The sequence below is a fragment of the Coturnix japonica genome, chromosome 6 (genome assembly GCF_001577835.2).
Source record: "Coturnix japonica isolate 7356 chromosome 6, Coturnix japonica 2.1, whole genome shotgun sequence".
In the NCBI taxonomy this organism is placed as follows: domain Eukaryota; kingdom Metazoa; phylum Chordata; class Aves; order Galliformes; family Phasianidae; genus Coturnix; species Coturnix japonica.
Window position 1 is genome coordinate 14,984,866 of NC_029521.1, and position 24,719 is coordinate 15,009,584.

General features: G+C 49.2%; 1 protein-coding gene across 1 annotated transcript; it reads right to left on the minus strand.

Annotated features, from left to right (window-relative positions):
• Positions 1–1,505: 1,505 nt before the first annotated feature.
• On the minus strand, positions 1,506–20,129 carry SCD (stearoyl-CoA desaturase). The gene is made up of 6 exons (XM_015866817.2): positions 19,733–20,129; positions 16,009–16,285; positions 10,445–10,575; positions 7,451–7,656; positions 5,865–6,097; positions 1,506–4,715 (listed from the first exon to the last, which is right to left on the minus strand). The coding sequence occupies exons 1-6, from the start codon at positions 19,757–19,759 to the stop codon at positions 4,516–4,518; spliced, it is 1,074 nt and encodes a 357-aa protein (XP_015722303.1). The 5' UTR covers positions 19,760–20,129; the 3' UTR covers positions 1,506–4,515.
• Positions 20,130–24,719: the final 4,590 nt, after the last annotated feature.

A 24,719-nucleotide genomic window follows, 5' to 3' on the forward strand; every position in this document is an offset into this window, starting at 1 on the left:
GAGCCGAAACGCGGAGGCCGGGCTGCGGATTGGGCCATGCGGGATCACACAAGGCAGGAGAGCCGCCGATTGGCCCCGCACGGGTCAGGAGCTGCGGGCTGCTGTAAACAGCCGGGCCGACACGCTCCGGGAGGCCGTGGGCTGACCGGCAGTAACCTCCAGGCACGCTCAGCCCGCACCCCTCCTCCCCGAAGTGGTTTTTTTTTGTGCACATTCAGCCGTTGCGGCTGCGCTCAGCCAATGGGCGGCAGCGGGGTGTGCAGAGATCCGCCAGCCGGGGCCGAGCTGCCTGGCGCCGGCCGGGGATGGGGGGAGGTCTCCGCATCCACGTGTGCGCGGGTCTGCCCGCTAAGTAGGGCCCACGGACGGAGAGAGGCGGGGATGGAGGGGGCCGTGCCCGCAGCCCCCACCTGGCAGCCCCGCTCGGTCCCTCCCGCCGGTGGATGCGAACAAGCGATCGCTTGTTTCGCTGCCGTCCCTTCCCGGCAGCGCCTTAACCCGTCCCTGCCTCGGTCGGGGGGAGATGCGCAGAGAAGCAGCGTTGGGGTGCGTCGGGATGGCAGCCCTAATTCATAGATCACGCAGAGAAGGGGGAACAGGAATGGCTTTAAAACGCTTCCAGGCAGCGAGCTCGGCGCTGAGCTGGCAGCGCTGGAGGGCTCGACTGTGCCGGAAAGCGTATTTTGGGCAGGGGATTTAATGACAGCCTTGGAGAAAGAGGGAGAGGCAGAGATCTGAGCTCTGCTCTCGTGAAACGCAGGCAGAGGGATCATTAATTTTATTTTTAGGCTCGGCTGCATAATCAGGGTTGGAGATGGGCCTTCTGCCTCACTTGTTTTCAGAGCGGTTGTGCTGAATCAGAAGAGAACTGGATACCACAAGCAGCAGCCCTTCATCGCCAGGGCGGCCATGCAGCCCCCATCGTGCCCACCCCGGGGCATCTGAGCCTGGGAAGCGGAGCATGGTCCCCTTGTGCCGAGATGCGGGTGGTGGGATGAGGCAGGGGGGGAAGCAGACAGCAATTAAAGCGACATTTGGTGCAGGGAGTCCCCCTTTTTCTTTCACTTCCCTGCAGCTTCGAATAGGGATGGGGAGAGCAGGGCCGGCAGCGGCAGGAAAATTCCCCTGTCCGGGGTGAATGAACTCGTGTGACGCGGGGCCGGGCTGCCGGTATTACGTGTTGTGCCGCATGCATGGCTGCCGGCCGCAGGCGCTGGCACAGGGCCGGGCTGGGTAACCTGCAGTAACCCGCGGGCAGCAGGCGTGCACGGAGGGAGCAGCCATCAGCAGCGCTCACTCAGCTGCCTTACAAAGGCAGAGGGTGATCTACCCTTCCTCGCCAACGGTGGGAGGGAGCAGGGAGGAACACAAAGTATCCCACATTGGAAGGGACCTACGAGGACCACCATGGCCAGCTCAGCCATGTATGGCTAATGTATCAGCCATGAACTGCCTAAGTTCTGTGCTTCTCCCAGTCCCACTCACCACACTGGAAGCCCAACAGGTCTTAAAGTAACATTTTTATTATGAACAAATAAAACTCCAGATCAGCACAACCAGATGTTTGTTTCCGTATTAGTAGAAATTATTTCAAAAAGGTTTTTGTTTGTTGTTGTTGTTGTTGTGTTTTCTTTCCTTTTCCAGTACACAAAACAGATCTATACTACTATGCAGAAATCCCTAAGCTGTGAAAAATCATATCCTACTCTCAGCAATGACAGAGCTCAGGCAGCGTGTAGGTTCAGCTCTCCAGTCCTTCCCCGAGCACCCAACACTTGCTCTCTGTGATACCACCAGGACTGGGAACAGGCCTGGAAGATGCTTCACCCCAGGTGAGGAAGATGCTCACCTGGGCTCAGGGAACGGCCCCGCTGCCGCCTCATCCGCTTCCACCTCTCACAGACTCATTTACACTAAACATACAGACGATGCATCCAGGATACAAACATGCCACCAAAAATATATATATATATTTATAGGTGTGTATATAGATATATATATATATCTCCAACAGAGGTCTACCTAAAATGTTCTATCTGTTTCTTAATCTAACAAAAAAATTTCTAACTCAAGTACATTCAAAATCACCTGCACCCACAGTTCAATGTAGGCAATTAAATAATTAAGAAACCCCTCAAATGTTCATAATTCAGCAAAAAAAAAAAAAGAAAAAAAAATGAAAAAAAAAATCCCAAAAAACCAACAAAACAAAAAGCAGCAAACAGCTGTCAATACTTCTATGTATATTAAAGAAAGATTTAAGGCACCCAGAGATATTTGCCAATCTACCTTGAAAGTGACTGGGCAAACACCAGGACTGTTTGGTTACTGTTCCTCAGCTTCCACCCTAATTCCAGATTCTGGACCCAAATCAGCACTTGAAATTCAGAAGGAACCCTTGGTGTCAGTCAGGCCCTGCTTTCTCTGCTGGGAGGACGTGAGCTGTTGCAGCATGTCACGCACACTTCTCTGCCACAGGGAATGTTGTGGCTGAGGGCACCAGGAGCAAGGAATTGTTCTCCTCACCTTCCCCCCTTCACAGCTCTGGCTGGAGCACCTCATCCTCTCTGGAGATTTAAAGGAGCTCACAGGGGGCTGGTGAAGGCAGCCCTCAGTTGTAGAGCTAAATGTGTTTCTCACCTTTAACCCCAACAAAGCAGCAGGGCTGTAAGGATGCTGCCTTCAGCCCATTGCTGCTACCTTTGGAATGCTGTGAGCTCCTCATCACAGCCCTCAGATGGAGACCACATCGGCCCTGGTGGCCCAGAGCAGAGGTGCCCTGCTGATGAGCAGTGACAAGGCTGCAGCAGGGAAGGGAAAGGAGAGGAGAAGAGCTGCTTTTCAGAGCCTTGAGCTAAAGAGAGTTACAGAGAGCACTGCAAAGCAGTCCTGGTTCCCACATGTCTCAGAGCAGCAAAGCCATAGTGGGTGGCTGCAGGGAGGCTTGCCAGGCTGATCTGTGGGGAGCAGGGCAAGGGGCTGGGTGGATGAGCTGCCCCCAGAACCAGGGGGATGCCACCAATCTGCTCCAACGTTACCCCTTCCTGGTCACCTCTTATGCTTTCCTCTGGTTCCATCCATGCATTTAAGCAACATAATTGATACTATTGCTACAACTAATTGCAAAAATAAAAATGGATAATGGTGAGGGGAGCTAAGGAAGAAAAAAATAAAAAGCTCATTCAGCCTGGTGAGGGGCCACTGCACCCATGACATGAACTCCTGCTGCAGCCTGTGCAGCTTGCAGGAAACAACACCCACAGGAACTTCTTTTTCCCAACACACCCTTCAGCTGCCTGCCCACGCTGTCTCAGGCCCGGGTGATATAACCGACCTTTGCGCTGCCTCACCACCCGCGCTGCCTGCATAGCGGGACAGCAGCTTGCTCACCAGGCTGAGCAGCAGGCTGGCAGTCACAGGGAGCCAGGAAGCAAGCTAAGGGACTAACAGGGAGCTGTGTTCTCTCCTGTGTTCTCTTGAGAGTGCATCCCCATCCCTCAGGGAGCCAGGGACTGCAAAACCCCTCAGCTCCTTTCTGCCTCGCTCTATCTCGGTGTTTGTCAGGCACTTGTTAATCGACCAAGCAGAGCCCATGCAGAGGGAGAGACATGCTTTGTAGGTCTTCCAAGATGTCCTCACACCCTCCTGAGCACACAGGTGCTCCCTCGCCATACCAGCTGTGTCCCCTGTGTCCCTGCACCCAAACTCTGGGTCATACAGGGACACCGGGACATCTGTGGGGATACTATTCCTCCAGCATGTAAAGCAGCTTAATACAGTGGTGAAGCTTTGGTTTACATCCTTCTCCCCCTCTCAATTTTGGCACATCCTATTTGCTGGCAAAATCTCGGCAGCATCCAACAAAACCACCCAAGATCTGCCTGGAGCTCTCAGATGCCTTTGAGGCTCTCCTCCTACCACCAGAAGGCTGAGAGGTGGAGAGCCACTCCCCACACTCTGCACCCAACAGTAAGGGAAAGGGACAGGGCTGCTTATCCCAGACAGTGGTTTAGCCATGCCAAGCATAAGCAGCCCTTGAGACAGGAGGGACAGAGGAAGGAGGGGAGGGAATTTTGGGGAGACGGTCACACTGACTTCAGCTCAAATCTTCAGCTGGATGGCATAGGCATCCCTCAGCAATGTGGTATGCAGTGGGCTGCAATGGCCCAGGCTGCTTCCCACCAGCTCCTCCACTGGGGGAGGCAGGGATGAAGTAAAGCAGAAGACAGGTCAAAGGAGTTAGAAATGAGAACAAAAAGGGACAGGGGTGGGGGAAAGGGGTGGCCTGGTGTTACAAAGGCAGAGCTCCAGGTCTTAAATACATCACATAAAATACACCATGGGAGGAGGTTAAAAATCATTATCATTATCGTAAGCAAACTGGTAGCATTATTCAGTAGTTAGTAAACAGAACATTAAACCTTTGTCCAGCGTGTTCGGAGGGGTCAGGAAAGGAGAAAGGGAGAAAAAGGAGGAAGGAGAGGTGTGGATGTGTGTGTGAGGGGAAGAAGGAACTCAGCCGCTCTTGTGACTCCCATCTCCAGTCCGCATTTTCCGGGCCATGATGACCTCCTTGGAGACCCTCTTGCGATCGCTGGCCAGCCCCAGGAGGCACATGAGGTCGATAAAGGCTGTGGTTAGATTGAAGCGCCAGCCATACTCACTGGCGGAGTAGTCGTAGGGGAATGTATGGTGGTAGTTGTGGAAACCTTCTCCTGCAAAAGAAGACCAAGGAGAGGATGGGCAAAGATCTAGGCAAGGGCCAGTGTCACTTTTGGTGCCCAAAGCACCACAGTCCTGCAACAGGCTCTGGATTGAGTCTGGGTTGTTTTCTCCTCTCAGCCCAGTCTCTCCTCTGTGGTCTGCCCCATCACATTTGGGCACAGTCCAGCACTGGAAGAAGCCTGTGCAGGCCCAAAAGAGGCGATGACAGCCATAGAGGAATTATGAGACTTTGGAGGAAAATAAGCCAGGAGCCTAGGATGGTTCTGGTTCACAGACTGCACTAATAAACTGGAGGAATCCTAATGGCTTTTCCTCTGCTTTCTAGTACAAGTTGAGCTACCAGACAGATCTGCATCAAGTCCATGACAAACCAGGAGAGGCCAATTAACAGTCCTAATGCCAAAATCCAAAAGGTATTTCCAGACGGGAGCAATGCAGACAGACCTCTACTAAGCAATCTACACAAGCCAGTTATCCTCTGCTCTGGATAGTGTTAAGGTGGGCTTCAGTGCCCAATTACATCGCCTGGACTCCTGCTTTCTATAGTTAAAATTCCTCTCTACTAACACCTCAAGAATGGATCTTTCAGTGCTGGAAATCAGCGCAGCTACAGTAATATACAGGGATGCACAGCAGCTGAGATTTGAGTGTAGGGGAACAGATGCAAATGCTAGGATATACTTTCCTTGGTGCTCAGAATTTGGGAAAATGCATGAGATCTGGGTTGTCTCATCTTCAAGTAGCCCCACATCACTCACCACCCTAAGAGCACATCCAAATACGCATCTTCTGGTTTTCAAGGTGATAGAAATCTAAAAGCTATAAGCAGAGACTGCAGAACAAATTTTTTGGTCTGGTAAACAGGGCAGAGAGACCTTGGAGCAAGGTAAATAAAAAATTGCTATTGAGATAAGGAGGTGCTAAGTCTAACAGAGTCTTTTCCAGGCTGCAGAGAGGCTAGTGGAAGCTGATAACCCCACTGCCCTTATGTACTCACTGACTAGACTGGGAAACCTCCACATACAAAAGCCGCAGGACAGGAGGGGAAGGGTGCAGGGGAAATGAGGACACCTGGATCCACGGAAATCTCCATTAACAGCTGCAGCACTAGCAGTGAAAATCACAGATGCTCAACGTACCTAGGGCCCCCACGCTGACCAGCGGGTTCTCCCGTGGGTTGATGTTCTGATCATACGGGCGATTGCCAAACATGTGAGCAGCACTGTTCACTAGCCAGGTGGCATTGAGCCCTAAGGTGTAGCGCAGGATGGCTGGAATGAAGAAGCTGATGATGATGGATTCATCCCAGAAGTACCAGGGCACTACAGTGGGCACTGTGAAGCACAGCAACACAACCGAGGGCTTGTAGTATCTGGAAAGGAAGGGACCAGGAGGAAACTGTTCAGTGGCAGAGGCAGGGCTGGTTCAGTTTACTCTTGGGAGATTTTTTTGTCTGAGCCACACAGAAGAAATCAAACACAGAAATAGAAAGAAAGAGAAGCCCCTGCTGGAGACTTCCAAGTCTTATCTCTGGGCAAGAGATGTGGACTCTTTGTGCCAACTACATGTGTAGAAATGCATGGCCCAGTCTGCTAATGTACCCCACAAACAAATGCCATGTTCAAATAGCTGAGCATACTGGGTCTCTCACACTGGAGGGAAGGGAGAAGGAGGAGCTGAGCCACTCTATTGATCCACAAGAGAAATTCAGGGTGCAAAAAAGTACAAGAGTATAAACTGCTTGTTTCACCTGGACTGATTTAAGGTTTAGTGTCTGTAAGGGAAACAGGTGATCACAGCCTGAACCTCTGATTAACCATCTGAGGCAAGCGAGAAGCCAGATGCAGGAGCACAGGTGAAGGTAATTCAGCTCTGCTCCTGGAATGGGTGGAGCCTGACTCTACCTCTAATGGATCCCATTTAAGGGCTGACCACCACTAAGGTAGCATCTCTTTCTGGAGATTGCTCCTTTGTGGAGTTCTTGTGGTGAGCCTTGACATTGGTGAGCACCTATCTTGAAGGCCTCAGAGTTGGTGAGTCCTTTTCCTTAGTTACCCTCTGGCTATTTATTTCTGACTATATTTGTACTATTCCAACTGTACATTATTTTTGTATTACTTCAACTGTATAATACCCTACTTGTATTATTTCCACTGTAGAGTGTCCCATCCCTGCAGCCCTGGTGACAAGCTAATCTTTTCCAAAGATGAGCCCAGTACAGCCCCAGACAGGTGACAGGCATGCCACACAGGAGACACAAATAAATCAAGACTATCCTTCCTAGTAACTGCCCCTCTCACATCCCCATTTTCAACTTTCCTTTCATCTTTTTCCAGCAGACCAATGGGAGGGAAGCAGAGGCAGGATCTGGAATGTGAACCACAGCTTCTCCAAGGTTGGCCCAGAGGCATTGCATAGGTGGGTTCCAGGCCAGCCCAGGCAGCAGTGGGACTGTGGGCAAGCAGGCAGGAAAGTGCTTTGTGGTGCCTATGCCAATGAGGTGCTGCAAGACTGGCAGGTAAGAAAGGGGTGTGGAAGGGCTGTCACCAGCTTTTAAATGCTTCCTATAGAAGATCTGACTTCTCACAGAGCTCATTCCATGGCAAAGCCTTAGGCGTACCAAGGAGTCACATTTCTCATGTGACACCCCAGCTCCCTTCATAGTCCACCAAAGGAGCTCCCTAGCCTACTGCTTGTGGGGTTCCCACCATATCCCACTACTCACCTCCGCTGGAACATCACCACTTTGTCAGCTTTTAAATCACTCAGGTCCAGCTTCTGGCCCTTCTCTATGACATCTGGGTGTTTGCGTACCAGCAGCCAGCCAATGTGGGAGAAGAAGAAGCCCCGCATTGCATTGTGAGGGTCTGCATCTGTCTCAGAGAACTTGTGATGGACACGGTGGTCCCGGGCCCACTCAAAGATGTCATTCTGCAAGGCAAGATGAGCAGAAACTTAGGGCTAAGGCTGGAGATGCTCCCTTCAAATTTACAAAAGGGCCTAAATCCTGTTGGCATGAATGTGTATTAGTCATTCTGTCTTTCTTTAGGATTTGATGTTTTTTTACTTTTAAAGCAGAGGTTGGATCCTCTTTGTTCTTTAGCATGTGCTTCCTTTTTCTCTTTTTATTCTCTGACTCTCTTTTGATATTGTTTTTAATTAGTTAACTTTAGGTCTTGGTTTGAACATCCTCTTGAGCATCACAGGCTTTGATTGGTTCTGTTTGTTCCCCCACCCCACAACAGCCAGTCCTAACTGGCTAATTGATGCCTCCTCCCTCCCACACTCAGCACACGTTGGTCTCTTGACCATGTCCCTACAGCTGCCAATAGGTATTGATCAACCTGCCCCTTCGCTCTACAATGACATTTTCCATGGGTCAGCCTGCCTTACTTTACCTGGGACTGCCAAATCTGTTTGACCTGGGGGCAATCCTTTTTTAGAATTTAGTTTTTTTTCTTCTTGGAAATCAGGCAATCTTAAAAGATAGGTCCTGCTTTAGAAATAAAGACACCACTCCAATGACAAGTAGCAAAATTTGCATGCTCATTTTGAGCGAGGAAATCAGTATGGATTGGAAAATATTGAAGTTTTCATCATTTGTATCGCAAAACACTTTAGCCACTTTTAAGAATAGGTTTCAATGAGCCTGTACTCATTTCTCTACAGCAAGATCTTGATTTGCTTAAAGCCATGTATTACAGCATCCTAGAAAGCAAGAGAAAGATCTAAGCACATGTCTATTTCCTCTGTTACATGAAAGACTCCTTAATCTCATTACCTCATAGGACTTCTATGAACTATGCCTTCTGCTGGAGGTAGTAGGCATGAATCTGTAGAGAGGCCATGCCCACCAGCTACAGCATGGTACTACTTCGTCTTTCATACCATGTGCACAAACCCACATCAGAGATTTCAGGGCAGAAGACTCAGAATCTTCATCAAAACCTTAGCATGTGTCTTTTCTACAGCTCTTAGGACCAGCCTAACCTTGACTTTCTCAGGTCAGCAGGTGAGGCCTCAAAGAACCCTCCCTCCCTGGGAGTTTCCAGTTTATAGGCTTTAACCAGAGGGGCTTCTGCCATGCTGCAGCTGTCTGATCATCATTAGGGAAGAGCCAGATAGGGCTCAAATTCTCTGAAACCAGAAGCCACAGGTGTCTGAGCAGCCAACAGGCATTTTCTGGAGGACCTCAGGTAAGACAATCTATGATCTTTTCTGGCCTGAATAGTTACTGAGCTGCTATCAATAATGGGAATGAGCTAAACTGCAAATTAAACTTCTCTTCATCTTGTTGAGAGTAACTATTAAAAGAAAAAAAACTCAAGAAAAATGGTACTGAATTTTCAGTAAAACTTTGAATTAGTCCCTGTTGAAGCTGGAGTATCTGTCTCTCATCTTTATCTATTTCCTATAACAATAGTTCAGCAGATTCTTTCCCTCTTCTGCCTTACAAGCCTGTGAAGGATGGTCCTTGTATGGGACTGGCCCAACTCATTCCCATGCTGAGTGCTGGACTGGTAGCTGGAATCAACAGCTGGGTCCTTCTTTTTCATGAAAAACTGATTTGGTACTAACAGAGAGAAGAAAGTGAATGGTGCTTTAGAAACTTTTACAAGACTGGAGAAAACATTCCCTCCGTGTTCTGATTACATGGCATGAAATATCATCTATGGATGCACGGTGAACAAAGAGAGATAATGGCTCTAAAACAGCTGGCACACTTGGGCTTTACCCTTCTCCCCACACTTCAGCTGGAAAATTACTTAAGGGCAAAGCACTGGCACTTTTCTGTACACCTTTTTCCAGCAGAAAGTGCTACAGTCTTCCATGCTACCCACTACTTTCTACGTAGTACCTATCCTGTATGAAGTACAGCTGGAGAATGGAGTTCCATTAGAGCTGCTCCACAGCAATAAACAGGAGAGACTGACAATTTTTCTGTGCCAGTCCAATTAGGGTTTTCACTCTAACTTTTTCAGGGTTATCTCTGCTACTTTACACAGTCCCTAAGGACTGCCCTACAGCTTGTTTGCTTTTGCAGATGATGAAGTGCTCTCAGGAGTGATTAGGCAACATCCTGAGGTTCTTACCAGCTGCCTGCAAGTCAGTTGGGCCACTCAGAATGGGCCCAACCCTCCCTCCTTGAAACATCGCTACCCTGGGATGACTCTCTGCAAGCTAGTGGTGTGACTTCAAATTAGAGTCATTCCTTGCCACTGCTATTCCAGAATCAAAGAAACCTTAATGCTCAAGTGCTTGGTCTTTCTGCAGGAGCAAATTCCACAGTCTGGCTCCTCAGTCCGTGCAGATGTGTTCCTCCCTTATCAGCAGCGCAGAGGAGGGAGAGGCCACCCAAATACCAGGAGAGCACTTGACACCTCCTTCACACATCCTCCTAAGGCAAGTACTGGAGAAGCACTTGAAGGAAGCATACATTCTTGCTTTGGAGAACTTTCCTACCCCTGACTTCAGCGAGCAGTCCTTCCCCCATCTCATTTGCCAGGTTCATCTCACAGTCACCCTCTGAAGCAGCAAGGTGAAGGCAATGAGATGGACTTCAGCAGCACGACGTTAGATGGAAAGGGTAGGTTACTTGCTAACAAAAGGTAGTAGGAGAGAGGAACCTGTCATTGTCTTGTGCCCTGTATCTGAAACACAGACTTGGGAGAGCATGTCTTTCTGAGGACTTCTTTCCATACGAAGAGCAGGTGCTTACCTGGAAGGCCATAGAGTTCACAATAGTCAAGAAGATCCGCAGGGGCAGTGTGGCTTTGTAGGTTCGATGGCTCCAGAGGCGGTGAGATCCAGCTGTTATCCCGAGAGCACTCAACATGAAACACAGAATGGCTGGAGAGGAAATGAAACCATTGGAGCAGTTAGAGCAAGCAACAGAAAGGTAAACCTTCCCCCAAAGCTGTGTCTTCAAGAGAAGAACTCATGGAAAGCATATAGGCAGTAATATATCAACTTGAGAGTGCAGTTACTCTAATGCAAAGCATTTCCCCTCATCAGACAGTCTTGCTCTGGGAGGAAGAGAGGTGCATCTACCAGATGTGTCTACCAAGGAGTGGCTTCCCCCATTCCTCCCATACTTCCTGATCAAGGATTTCACTTTCCTATTTCACCTATTGTCACTCTTTTGCATTATTTTAACTTAAAGGTAGTAGATTATCTTAGAGTTATTGAGGAGGACAGATCAAGCCCAAGCTCCCTTCCTTAGTCTCAGCTGGTTAGAAAAATATCTAGCCTATCAATTTAATGGGAGCTCTGGGAGAAGGAGCATTTTCCTGCTTTCTCAAAAGGGAACTCCATCATTGGCAAAAAATTGCAGATTTTAGCCAATTCACTTAATCCTACAGACGGCTCCTTATTCCTACAAGTAGGCCCGCTGATAAGGATCACTAGTACAATTGACAATACCATTAATTCCAGCCAAATGGATCTAATGAAGCTTATCATTAATTCAGGAAATACTTTGCTAGTAACATGACTAAAATCAGAGATCAGAAACGCACGTAGGGCATTGGTGCCCTGTTCCTTTATTCAAATAATTCAGGCCTTTGACACAGATTTGAATAACCTCAGACTCTGCAGTAACAATTAAACCCACTCCTAGATGTTGCAGATGTTTCCTATTAGTGGTAGGAGTGTGACACACCATCATTCTCCCTTGGGCACATGTTGCTATGCCCTGCAAACCAGATTTCATAAAACCTCTGGGTAACCTACTGTGTACATCTGAGCAGCTGAGGTAGATTTCCAAGATAGACAAGCAATTTAAGGCAGAGCTGAGAGCAGCATCTCTCCAACCTCTATATACTCTGAGAAACACCAAACAGGGAGTCCATAGAAAAAAAACAATGGCAGCTTGCAGTGGGTGTTGGATCTAGGATGTAGGGGGTAACTTGCTAGGGAAGGAGCCAAGCTCCCCACTGTGGGGCAATTAGGTAAGAGTTAAGGGTGAATTGGGCATGGAAATGGAACTGTGCAATCTTTCATCATCTAGAAAGTAAATACCACATTAGGTGAGTACAGGCCCTATTTATAGCCTAAGCTCAGGCTTCCCTTTCTAGTTAACCCTCACATGCTGTCCCACAACTAACTATAACTCCATGCTGTCTTGCCTTTTACCCATATATAATAACTGTAGTTTATGTAAGGGACAGAAGTGTTCTGTGGGAAAGGACCTGGTTCTCCAGCTATGCATATATGGCACACAGACTCAAACCTGAACTCTTCTTCGGGGCTATTAGCTCTGCCAGACATACTTATAGGTTATGACAGTGGTAACTGGAGCAGGAACAAGATCTGGACAATGAGACTGAAAAAAATGTTGGTGAACAGAGGAATCAGTACCCTGATGATTCAGATGGTTCGTCCCCATGAACAGATGATGATGACTTAACCAGTGAATGAACATCTCCCTGGAAATGAAGAAGAGCTTCTCCAAGATCACTCATTAGGATGGGAATTGGAAAGGAAACAGGGAAGGTGAGATGAAGTAGCCCAGGCTTTCATAGCTGCTCTGTCATGCTTCCCCAGCCTGAAGGACTTAGGCACTCCATCAGCTGGGATTTCAGTGTCATGTTTGGTACCATGACATGATTGTGGCTTTGCAGTATCTAATATCCCAAAGATTGGCACATCCCAGGGGATGTTGCCAATGACCCATTCAAATAAAATATAAAGAATTATGACCACTGGCAGTAAAATGCACTCAGCGGTCCAAAAAATGAATCAAACATTTCAGATTCAGTCATGCCTATATGACTCAATAGCCTTTACCTCTTTGTGGCTCAGATTCAGACCTCAAGTTACGATGGGAAGCCAGGAATGTGCTAAAGGCATTGTCACCTGTATTCAGCATCAAGGATGTTTACATGAAGAGGTGTCCCTCCTCCCACAGGTGTCCTTGGGCTTCTGCTCAGAGGGAGGGAGGAAAAGCTACAGCTCTAGATTGTTTTTGTTTGTTTCCCTGTCGAATCTAGCCAGGTTGTGAGTGAGGATAGCAAACAGTTGCTGCTCTCAGGAGAAATAAATCAATAGTAAGGAAACATATGCAGGCTGCATAAGGGGAACAGTGTTTAGAAGGAGCAAAAGGAGCTGCTGTTGCTAAACTGTAACTTCCCTGTCTGGCAAAATCAGAACTTCCCCTCTGCACTCAGCAGAGAAGCACTGCTGCCTGCAAATTAAGCCTGGGGAGGACAGCAGGAGAGGTGCTGCCAGTAGCAGCCTTGATGGGAAAGTAGAAACAGACTTCTGTGAACGTTTTGCTGGTGATTTTCAGTCTGTCTGTTGCCTAAATTATCCAGCAAGATCATGGATCAGGAAAGTATCAACCCATGTTTCTGCCACCGCTGCAAGGAGCCAGGTCATCAGGTGTTAACGCAAATATCACCATCTGATGTACCTGAGGGCCAGGAAGACAACCTGCAAATCATGTTTTGGAGGAGTGAGCAGTGAGAGAGGAAACTGCCCATCCCCTCTGCATCCTTCCCTTTCAGATTCAGTCTGGCAAAGGAAACAAAACCTTCCCACAGTCCCTAAAGAGTAAAAGTCTGGATCGGATTTTGTCAAGTGTAGTGGAGAAGATAGTAATTAAATATGGGAGCTAGCAAGAAAGCCATAGCACTGGAAGGGCTCAGAAAGCTTTAGATATGGTGAGCTTTCACCTGATCAACAATCCCAGCTCGTTCTGGGAGGCTCTGTACCAGAGAGAGATCAGAGGATACAATGCACACAGCAATGCAGAACAGCAAACAATGATGAAGGCAGGGCTCGAGAGCTTGGGAGACAAAGAGGAATTAGCACACAGAGAAATGAAAACAAAAGAGGATACAGTCACCAACATAACTGGTTTCAGAGGGACAGAAACATCAAGGAGACATTGGCCTATGTGAAGAGGATACAAGCAGAGGATTGCTCCTTATAAAAAATACAGTAGGGTAGATCAGCTACCTGACGCCACAATAGAGAACATCTGGGGCCACAATGATTTTATATTACATGTACATAGCCTGAGGAAGCAATGATCTAAACAAAGAAACAGCTCCCAAACTACAGCTGGGAGAGATGCTCTGCCATGAGCCCATGGCATGTGGACAAGTCCCTGCTATTCTTTTTGTGTGTCAGAGGGGAACTGTTCTTTCCTTGCTGGGAAGGTAACAGCAAGACCATGAGATGACACTCACAGAGGCTTCCTATGTCCCACCAAGAAAAGGGTATGAGCTGAGACAAGAACAATGCAAGAGAGAGCAACATGCCTTGTTGAGAAGTCAAATCTATGGAGGAAGTGCCCCAGCCCCAGAGAATGTGCTGGAAAAGCTTTGTCTGGGCTGCAGGGTGCAAGAAAGATTGGTCCTTTTCCAGAGGATGTGATCTGGGACAGGGAGCTCTCTGGAGCCACTGCAGCTCCATTAACACAAGATGGATCTTCAGATAGCCCAAAAGCAATGCAGCTCCTCTAATTCCATGTTCTCCCCTTCCCAGGGCACTTGTTGCTCCAGAAGCCACTGAGGAATCATGCAGTGCCTCACAGTGGCCGGACAGTCACTGGCACGTCACATCAGAGCTGGCTGAGGAAGGGGAGTGATTGGGGTCAGGAATAAAAGCAGGGCAGATTCCCAGGAAGTGCCATAGGATGCCGTGCAGATATCCTGAACAAGCACATGGTTGTAAGGACACTGTCTCAGAGACCATTTTGGAGGTAAGATGGGGCTTAGCAGAGTGCAAGGCATCATGTACCTTCTGGACCAAGATGCTTGAGCCCACTTAAATATCTCAGGAGAGTTCATGGAGATGGGTTGGATGGATTGGAAACAATAGCACATCTCAGCAGACATTAAACCAGCAGGCCCAACTCACCATCACCCTCCTTCTTGCAGTAAAGCCGAGGCTGTTTGGGTGGGGGTTGGATGACTCCGGCTGCCAGCACACTGGTGTGAGACAGGTCAGCAGCTCCTGCCTGCAGCCAAGAGCTCAGGAAGGGGACATCCCACCACACAGACAGCCCAGGAACACTCCTCCAGTGTTGTGCTGAGGCTGCGTGTTCTGCCCAGCCCTGCCAGCCCCAGGGAAAAATGCAGCCTGTCCTTGAGGCCTGTCAAGTTTTCACAAGGGAAAGGCCAGCAACTTTTTCTTACATAACATCCTTGTGAAAGGCCATGCTAACAGTGTGGGAACAGAGAACACTGCCTCTGTTTCTGCAGATGATGTAGCCAGATTCTTGAGTCCTGTGGCATCCAGTGGGCTCATCCCCAGGCGTCTTACTGTGAGATGCACAAGTAGCTGGGGAACCACAAAGTCTGGCAGCCTAGACTGCCATCTCCTTACCAGCACAAATGCAATGCTTATAGCTCACAGCCATAAGGATGACCCACCCTGGGTACCATCCAGCAGGGGCAGCAAGGCAGAGCAAGGGACTTCAAGAGGACCTCTGTGGGGTCTGTCCTCCTGGGCTGGTCTGGATGCTGCTCCCATCTGAGCATTGCATAGGGACACTGCTGACTAAAAGCACTGCTGCCATGCCAGCATGTCTCTGAATATGACTGGGGCTTCCCATTTCAGGATGCTCTGCTTCACAGAAAGGCAAGGGCTGGATACAACCTCTAGATCTCCCTGCTGGGAACAATTTTGTTTATTGAACCCTTTGGAAGTTCACACAAAGCCTCGTGCAAAGTGAGGCTCCCCAGCAGATTGGGCCTCAGTCCCAGCTGTCTTTCAAGCAGTCAAAGAAGTTTGGTTCCTGCGCAGGGATAGGTCTCAGAAAAAAGGAGCTTCTCCTAGCTACCTTCTGCTTGGTTGTGCTTTCCATTGGAATTCGCTGCCTGGAGAGCTGCTTATTTATTTTTTGAAAGCTGTCACACTTAATTCTGGGATGACGGATGCTAACTGTGTTCTCGTAAGAACGATACTAGAGTGAACTTTTACCCTCAGCACAACTGTATTTTGTCTCTTTCCCCTCACAAACAAATGGAGTCTATGAAGACTTACATAGGAATGGTTACTTTGGGCAAAAGCCTCTCACCAAATTTCTTCTATCTGCTATTCCCAGCCACTCCTAAATGGGCTCTTGCTAATATCTTTCTGTCTAACTTTCCAGGACCATCACTCAAATCAGGAGACATTTGCTAGTGTCTCTTAGCTTGCTATGAAGCTGGCAGAGCATCTTCTAAAAGCAGACCTCCACTTACTTCTCCTTCTTGAAGCCAAGTGTGAAAAAAATCCCACCCAACCACCATGTTTGCAGATTTTGCAGAACAAGCAGAGAAATGTGCTTACCCCATGCCAAGGTCTGGATCTTTGCATAAGGGATCAGCGTCAGCCCGATTATGGCCCCTAGATGCAGCAGGCTCATGAGGATGATATTCCTCCAGACGTATACCACAGGGGGCCTGGGGCCTTCCTTCTCACGGTAGGTTTCATCAAAGAGATCATCTACCATGCCTCGTTCTGCTGCCACAGCGTCATGAGTGAGAAAGTCCTTCTCCACGACGGCGTTCCCATTCTTGGTCACCCGTGAGGTGATGGTGGTGGTGCTGGAAGCAGGGGAGAACTCCTTGGAGAGACGGCAATGGATGTGTTCAAGAATGGGAAAAAGGGAAAACAAAACAAGAAATCGGTGGTTACAAATGCAGGAATGTAGTTACAGGCTGTGAAAGGGAGAGGGTTTTTTCTTTCTGGGGGGAGGAGGTGAATGGTGGACACTGTGCAAAAAGTAAACAAAAAGACTTGAAAGCCAGTCTTTCATCTATCAGCACTTTGGTGAGTTCTTTCACAGGCTGCAAAGATCTTTATTTTCCTCCAGTTTTATGAGTGGGCGGTTTTAAGGTGGGCTTTCAGTCTGGGCTTGTGCACAAGCAGACAACAATAAAGGGAACCTTGTGAAAGAACAAGGAGATGGGGGAGAAATATGATCTAAAATACGATTTTTTTATAAACCATCAGGCTTCTCCCAGCCTTCTGCGTCTTTGTGTTACCCCAGTAGGGATCACAAGGTAACATCAGGAAGCTCCTTTGGAGAGCCTCTTTGTGTCCCCATGCCTCCCCACCCAGGCTGGGATGCAGCAGGATCTCTCACCTACAGATAGCCAGCCCCACAGCCCCCACTTTATGGCTGCTGTTGGGCTCAATCACTATTCACCAGGCAAACTGAGGCACTGGAAGGCAGACCCATGAACTGAGGCCACCAACGCAAGGACAGGAAGCTTTAAGAAGCAAGCTCTCTGGATCTGGCTCGTGGCTCTCCCATGTAACCATGACACAACATTCCCTCTCCGCATGCTTGTTTGCCCTGGCACAGTGACAGCCCGCCCAAGCAGGCACGCATGATGAAAAGAGCAGGCAGGACTGACCCTCATGAAACAGGTCACTGAACCCTGAATCACCCATTTCCACCTCCATCCTGACAGCTGCGTGTTTGCTGGTGCTCGCACCCCTTCCGCGGGCCCAAGCCCAAGTGCACGCCTGGGCCTGACCCGGAGGTGCCGCGCACGTGGGCTGCGGGTGGTGGGGACGTGCTGCCCAGCCCTGCCTCCATGCCTGGGGGCTGTGGGCCTGTGCTGCACAGCAGGCTACGAAGCAGCCCAGAGGGAGCAGGAGAGGCCATGGCTGAGCTCAGAGCCTGCAGTGGGGAGCTCTCTTCCAAAGAGAAAGCTCTCCTGAATTAAAAGCAGACCGAACCCCAGGCAGCCGGGATGTGTGAAGGACCAATTCCACCATGGCCTAGTTTCCTGAGGGAAGCATTAAAATCAGGCCAGGCAGCTTACATGGCCACTCCAACTCCTCCCTTTCCCAAGGGCAGAAACTAGAGGGTTACAAACATACCTTCCTATGGGGAGGAGCTGGCAAAGCCGGGAGATTCCTCACATTTGGGAAATATAATGATTGCAAGGCAGGGAGCCCTCTAAGCTTTTCCTTCTGCAATTGAACATACCCGAGCTAGAAAGATAAACCCTGCACACTGCTGAGCACCCTGCTGCTCCTGCTGGCACTGGCTGCCTCCACAGCCCAGCCACTGGCCATCCCTCCCTGCTTCTCTAATTAATGTCACTGAGCGTGTGATTCTCCAAGCTGCTGGAGAATTCAGAGGCAGTCCCTCAAGAAGAGCTGTGAGAAATGGCTTTTAATCCAGAGAACAGGCAAATAAAAATCCTGCCCATTCCAAAGTGTCAGATATTCTCATCTGACATTTTGGCAGGAAGGCACAGTTTTCTTCCTTGGCTGGAAGACAATCAACCAAAAAGACTGAAGACTTGTCTATGCAGGAAAAATTCCCAGCAGAGATCTGGTGGTATAATTAGACGGGTAATACTCCCCATATGGACATGCTGCTTCCACAATAAGAATGTGGGGTTGGAACTGCATTTTTCTCCTCTGCGATGGATTATGTCACAGTCAGAGTTACATAGGAGGAAGAGGGAGAGTGCAAAGGAAACAGCAGAGAAGAAAAAAAAAAATACTTCTTATGCGTTGCAGTAGACAAGCGAGGAATTTTATCGACATACCTTTGCTGCTAGAATTACACTGACATAATCAAACAGGTCATTTCTCACATGTAAACTAATCACAAATCAAAAGGGCCATAAAATGGCCGTGAAACAGCTCCACCGTTACAGATCTGGTGGAAAGGACTGGGGGGGGGAGGGAGGGAGAACTGGGCAGCTATTTAGCTGGAGACCGGGGAAACCAGGAGAAAAAACACCCACAGTTTTTTTATCCTTTCATGGTCACCGTGATTCCTACAGCTCCCATCAAGGACAATGGGACAGGAACTGATCTGGGGTCTGGAGCTGAGAGAGGGAGAGCATCAACTAAATCATCTTTGTGAGCTCTCTCTCCTTTCTGAATGACTTTGCAGCTCTCACATGCACAACAGATGTGCTCCCCATCTCCACGCCCCCCCACGTACCCTCCCAGCATCAAACACTGTATAGGTGATCCTGGTAACCAGACAGCTCTACAGCCAGCTGCAGCTCCCAGGGTTCAGCCTAGGGCCCCAAGGGCACTGGATCTCAGGTCCCACATATTTCAATATACCCAATGTGACCCAGGGACAGGATTCTTCCCAGCCTCCAGGATATGCCCCAAAGTACACGTCAAGACCAAGGAACGTGGTCTGAGCACGCTGTCCTTGGCATCCATTTCAGATGGTGAAAGGATTATAATTATTTACATCACAGCATCCCTGGAAGGTCATAACACCTGCACAAAAGGACGGGAAGAGCCACCACGTGCTGGTGACAGGGGAGGCAGGGGGCTTTGGTTTATCTCCCATTTCTCAGCACAGACAGAACAGGGAAGGATGAGAATGCGAGAGCAGGAGCAGCACGATCAGCCCCTGCATCTTGGGCAGGGTGACGGCCGGAAGGCAAACAAAAAATAAATAAATAAAATCTCAAATGTTCTCTAACTCTACGTATCTCCCCAGTGCCGGGTTGTTATTCAAGCTGTCTTCTGCCAAAAATGGGCCGTCTCCCCAATGTTTGCTCGGCTTTGGCAATGCAGACAGTCATTCATTTCATCTGGGCAGCTGGCCGCTTTCACCTTGCGTCTGTCCTAGAGACGCTCCTTGCTGCAATACTTGGCTTAAAAACGCTGCAGAGAGCCCTTGCTTTTTGGAAAATTAATAAAAAATACAAGCCGCAGCCCGGGCGCTCCACTCCCTAAATCCCCACGACCTTATACCACAAAGGACTTATCCCCTGCTAGCAGCTTTGGATGGATGTTTTAAAACAAGCCCGTATTTCACGCTCAGTCTATTCGAGAGCGCTCCCCCCTCGCCAAACCGAGTCCGGGCGCTACTCCCAGCGGCAGATGCCCCCGTTTCATTCACCGTCTCCCGATGAGGCTGAGCGATGCCCTACGAGCGCACCGAGCACCTTCGCCTCCCGACCGAGAAGTGGATCGCGCCGCCACGCACATTCGTGTGCCGCGGTCACGCTTGGATGCCCGGCCGTTCCTGTAAGCAGGACGAGGCGAGGAGCGGACAAAGCCCTCCGCTTACCCCGTCTTGTAGCAAGTGAGCAGGCATGTGGCTGCTGTGTCCCTCGGCGGCGGTGCGCGGATGTCCCCGGTGGCTGCGGCGGCTGCTGCTGCTGCGGGACTCTGGCTGCTGTCGGCCCCTCACCGGGCGAGTTGTGCGGCTGGGGAGGCGGGTGCGGAGGTATTTAAGCGGGGCCGGGCTCTCGGCACCCCGGCCTCCCTGTGACCCCCTGCCCACTGCGAGATGCGTGGGGTCAGCGCAGCGGGCGGCGAGTATCAGCGGGGGTTTGGCTCTCGGCGTGCCCGGGAGGGGAGGAGGGGCGGACCAAGGGGGCGGGAGGAAGGATGCTGAGGAAGAGGAGGATGGCGAGGGCCAGGCTCTCGCATGATGCCTGGCTGCTTTTTTTCTTTTTTTTTTTTTTTTCTTTTTTCCTTTTTTTTTTTCCTCCCCCTCGCGAGCCGATTGGCTGAGGGAAATTTGGTGCCACCTCGTTTTGCCCTCGCCATTGGCTGCCCGCAATCTGCTGTTCGCTCCCCGCGGCGCGCACCCTGCCCGGCCGCTGCTGCGGGCGCGCACCGCGGCTCCGCTCGTTGCTCTGTTCTGCAGCCGCCCCCCTGCACCGGGGCTGCTCAGAGCGAAGCAAGAGGGGAGCGGGGACCCCTCCTTGGGCAGCGAGTTGGAAAGAAGGGATTTCATTGTCAAACAGCTGCTCTGTGCTGGGAGCTCTGCAGAGAGCTTCATGCATATGTACATGTATTATTATTATTTTTTTTTTGTGTGGAGAAAAGTGCATTCACAACTGCATGTCTGGATCACATGTATGTGTATAAGGGTTTATCTTGATGTACACAGTCTGGAAAACGCTGGCTGTAACCTTTAAAATGAATTCCTGGGCATTTTCCACCAGCAAACTGTTCTTTCTGGTAAAGGGTGGAAGAAAGGGGAAAAAAAATATAAAAGCTCTGGTTGGTATCAGCTATTTTCTGTTAAACGTTCTCACCAGCCCCAGTAACAGAACCTGGACTTCCTTGTTGCTGGGGCTCTTTGCCAGGGAGACGTTTCCCATTAAAAGTGAAGAGGGCCTTCCAGCTGCTGCCTTCCTGGTGAGGCAGCTGAGGTAGCTCCCCTAACCCCACCATGCGGACACCATGCCAGGCGCCTTCAGGTGTTCAGCAGAAAGGTTTGGGATGCCCCAGTGCCATTTACCCAGCTGCAGTGTGCCCCATGTTCAGGCAGTGCCCACCCCTCGCACAGGACTCACAGTGGAACAGAGACATCAAAAGCCATGTTGAATTGTGCCCGTACCCACTGAGCCATATCCTGCCTATGCAGCTATCTCTTAGTGAAGGAGCCGACCAAATGAGGTGCAGATGCACAACTGCTTTCTTGCAGAGTCAGTCCATCCCTGGGCTGACCTGGCTCACATACAGTGGGGCTGATTCAGTGGCAGCTGTCAAAAGTGAGCTGCATTGTATTCACTGGGATGGAAAAGTGACAAAGAAAAATAACAGCAGTTCAGTTGTTTTCTGTATCCAGAGGTGGCTGGCAAAGGGGAACAAATGTGTCTCTCCTTTTTCATCTCACTGTGATGGATGAAGAGGTCTGAGAGGGGTCTGTGCTTTAGTTTTACATTGGAAAATCGAGTCTTGCCTACTCTCAGACACAATAATGAAAGAGAGAACCCACAACAGAAGACGTTCCTAGACAGTGAAAGCTGGCATGAGTCAGAGAGGGATTTTAACCATCTCTTTTAAGGCTCTCTGTTAGATGCTTGGTTGACAGTGCTGATGGTTACTGAACACTGGAGAGAAACAATGATTTAGTAAAAGATTCTCCTTACTTTGTATGCGAGTGTTGGAAGAACACTGTGCTGTAAGCACCATCCTAAGGAAAGAAGAGAAAGAAAAAAAACAGGGTAATAAATGAAAGTAATAAGGTGGTACTTGGGTACTTGTTGATTCATATATATGTGTGTGTGTGTGTAGCATCTTGTGCCACATGGTTAAAATAACCTCAGTGCCACAGACCAGGGACATGCTACCAGCTGGTAAAAAAGAGGCTCTTGGGGATTCCAGGGTTGAACTTTGCAGAAACCAAGACCAACTGTGGCCCTTTCCTTTCCCACCAGTTTCTTTCTTCAGATGCAGACCATGGCCAAAAGGAGACTTACAGGGTAGCAAGACTTCGCCGTTCTCTAAGATGTGCACTGCTTGCCTCCACAGGACAGAAGTGAGGGGCTGCCAGGGTGGCAGGGCTGGGATCTGGCAGCTTTTCCATCAAGGGAGAGCTGTCCGGCTGTGCCTCCCGTAGAAGCACCTTTGCTGGTGGAGTTCACTAACATCTCTTAGGAAAGATTCAACTTTAGTCATCGTCTCCAGGAAAGTTATTCAAATCTTCTGCATCTGGTGAGTGCTGCCTAAGGTCGTGGTCTTCTCTCAATGTGCTGAAGCAATGCCAGGAGTGGGGCACAGGGCAGCAATGAGCAGCGGCAGCTGTACCATGAGCAGATCAGACCGTGAACTTCAGCAAGGGTTTCATCACAAATGCACAGTGCTAATGATAGGCTGGTTTCACCTTTCTGAGAAGCCCCCCATGACTTCACAGCCTGGCCCAAGCATTACAGTAGTGAAAAGCTCTTGCAAAGTCCTCTCTGTTAGAGGATCTCAAAGCGGGTTATCAAAGCTGAGTAAAGAGAAGCAGTGGCATCATCAGCAATTTATCTGTGAACAGATCTATAAGAGGAAGCATTTGCATCCCTCTCATAGGATGTGCTAACCAACCACTGACAAGATTCAGGAATAAAACAGGAGCAAGCCTGAGCTAGTTAATTTCATTGAAACATTGTCTTACCCACTCTCCCCTATAAATAAGTAAATAAAGAAGTATTGCTTTTCCACACAGCAGCTGAGTTTTGCAAGAAGATTTCATCTGGTGTTGACATATTGGAAATTTTAGTGAATCTCCTCAGTTGCCCCCTATGAAGTGTTGAAAAACCACACACTGCAAAGCTTGTTGCAAGGTTTACAAGGTTTGCTTCATGTTATTTGTTTATCTTATTTTACAGCATTCCTCATCTCTCCCCCCTGCCTCTTTTTTTTTTTTTTCTTTCCTATTTCACCATCAGAATTTGAGAGGAAAGAAGCTGAAAGCTGGGGAAAGAGCTGATCCGCTCCCCTTCCCCACTGCTAAAAATAAAGGTTTGCAAAAAATCTGCCAGGATTACTTCTTATTTTCTGCATCTCTTGCATTGTTTTCCTGAAGAAGCGTGAAGCAATTGAACCTTCAGAGGTTTTCTTTGGAAAAGGAGACTCATGCCAAGGCCTTTAATCCAAGAAGTGCAGGGGTGGTTTAATGCCATTTCATCAGTCCTCCTTTCTTCTTCCTCCCTCCTCTCATACAGAATCTGCCTTTCAAAGGCTTTTAGCCCTCTATGAAGAGCAGATGAACATCAGTGTGTTACACCACTGACAGCAGTTTCATGGGTTAATGGTTCTCTACTTCTCAATAGATTTGACTTCTGGGCACAGTTACCTCTTGCAGAGAAATGAGGTGACAGCCCTGGGCTACAGAATGAGTTGGGACAAGACTTAGCTTTGGCTGCAGCATGAACTCCTGACTGAAAGATAAGGTGGTGGCAGCTGCAGGTTTGCCAGGACCCTCATTTCCAGGAACTCAGAACTAGGGATCAGATCCCAGCTCTCCAGGTCTCTACCCTCGTTTAATGTGGCTTTCTCCCTGTGCATTCTCTTTTGGAATCATGCACTCTTCCTCAGCCAGGAAGATGGCAAATGAGTTTCCTTTCTAACATGGAAAGCAAAGACTCTTGTGTATTTACCTGGCCTGAGGCTTGGACTCTGGGGAATCTATCATGGTGTTTACCAAAAGTGAAATTTAAGTTTACAGGGACTGGCATCAACTTGCTTGCTTACTTGCTCTCAGGTTTATTCTCTCCATGAAACATCACATTCTGCTCCACAAATTCAGTGGATCCCACAGATCCCTGGAAATACCCTGTCCCATCTCTCTCTTAAGGCATGGCTGCATTCAAGATATGTTACCTCTTTAGCTAACAGCTATTCCTAGGATGTTTCCAGAAGAGCAGCAGCAGCCACTGTCTCAGCTGCTTTTCCACAACAGCCTTGGGAAGGGCTGTGGCTGAAAGAAGCTGGCTTTGCCATCCTCCTCTGGTTGAGTGGGGGGTGTATGGTTAAAAGGAGGGGGTGAGATCTGAGAAATCATCAGCATCTGATTGCAAGGGTCCGAAGGGAAAGCCGATGTAATTCGGATGAAGGACCATGCCTCTGAGCTGTGAGCAGAATGGCTGAGTTCACTGCCACTGGCACGAAAATCTTATCAGCACTGAGAATTTGGCTGAAAATAGGCTGATGATAGCGACAGGGTGCTTATCTCTGCACTTTGCCCCTTCCCATCTCTTCCAACTTGCCTTAGCCTCAGGACCCCTGCCCATCCTCCCCTCCTGTTACCCCAAACAGGCTGCGCTCCCAGCCCTGGGGCTGCCAGCAGCAAGAACCCAGCCGGTATTGTCTAAACAGGGCTATACAATGGACAGCATTGTTGACACTGGATTTTTGCCCTCATTAAAGATGACCTCACAGCCCACCCCTTGGGCACTTCAGCCAGCCCCTTCGGACTGTGAGGCTGTCTTTTGAACTTGGGTAAATAAATTGGGAGGGGAGGGGAAGAAGGGGATGGAGAGCAGAGGAACACTGCAGTCATTGTGCTGCCACCCTCTCCTCAGCACTGGTGTTCTCTGGTGTCTTTCTACCCACACTGGACATGGCAGGCCAGGTGCCAAGGAGCCAGCATGCCAAACACCCTTCCCCACTATCCCAGCCTTCATTCACCAGGCAGGACCATCTGTGGTCCTGCACCCTCCTTTCTACAAGATGCAACTTGCCGTAGTCACTTCAGCCACCCTTTCTTTTCCAGTTCTCCCGCGCCTTTCCTATCCACACCTTCTGCCCCTTCTCTTTTGGCTGTGACCATC

What these genes read in the sequence shown, in the direction of transcription:
- SCD (XM_015866817.2), bottom strand. Translation starts at nt 19,759, where the DNA reads ATGCCTGCTCACTTGCTACAAGACGGG. An exon ending in GTGGTGATGTTCCAGCGGAG is followed by an intron (nt 6,098 to 7,450) that starts GTGAGTAGTGGG and finishes CTTCCTTTCCAG; the next exon opens with ATACTACAAGCCCTCGGTTG. An exon ending in GGTCAGCGTGGGGGCCCTAG is followed by an intron (nt 4,716 to 5,864) that starts GTACGTTGAGCA and finishes CTTCTTTTGCAG; the next exon opens with GAGAAGGTTTCCACAACTAC.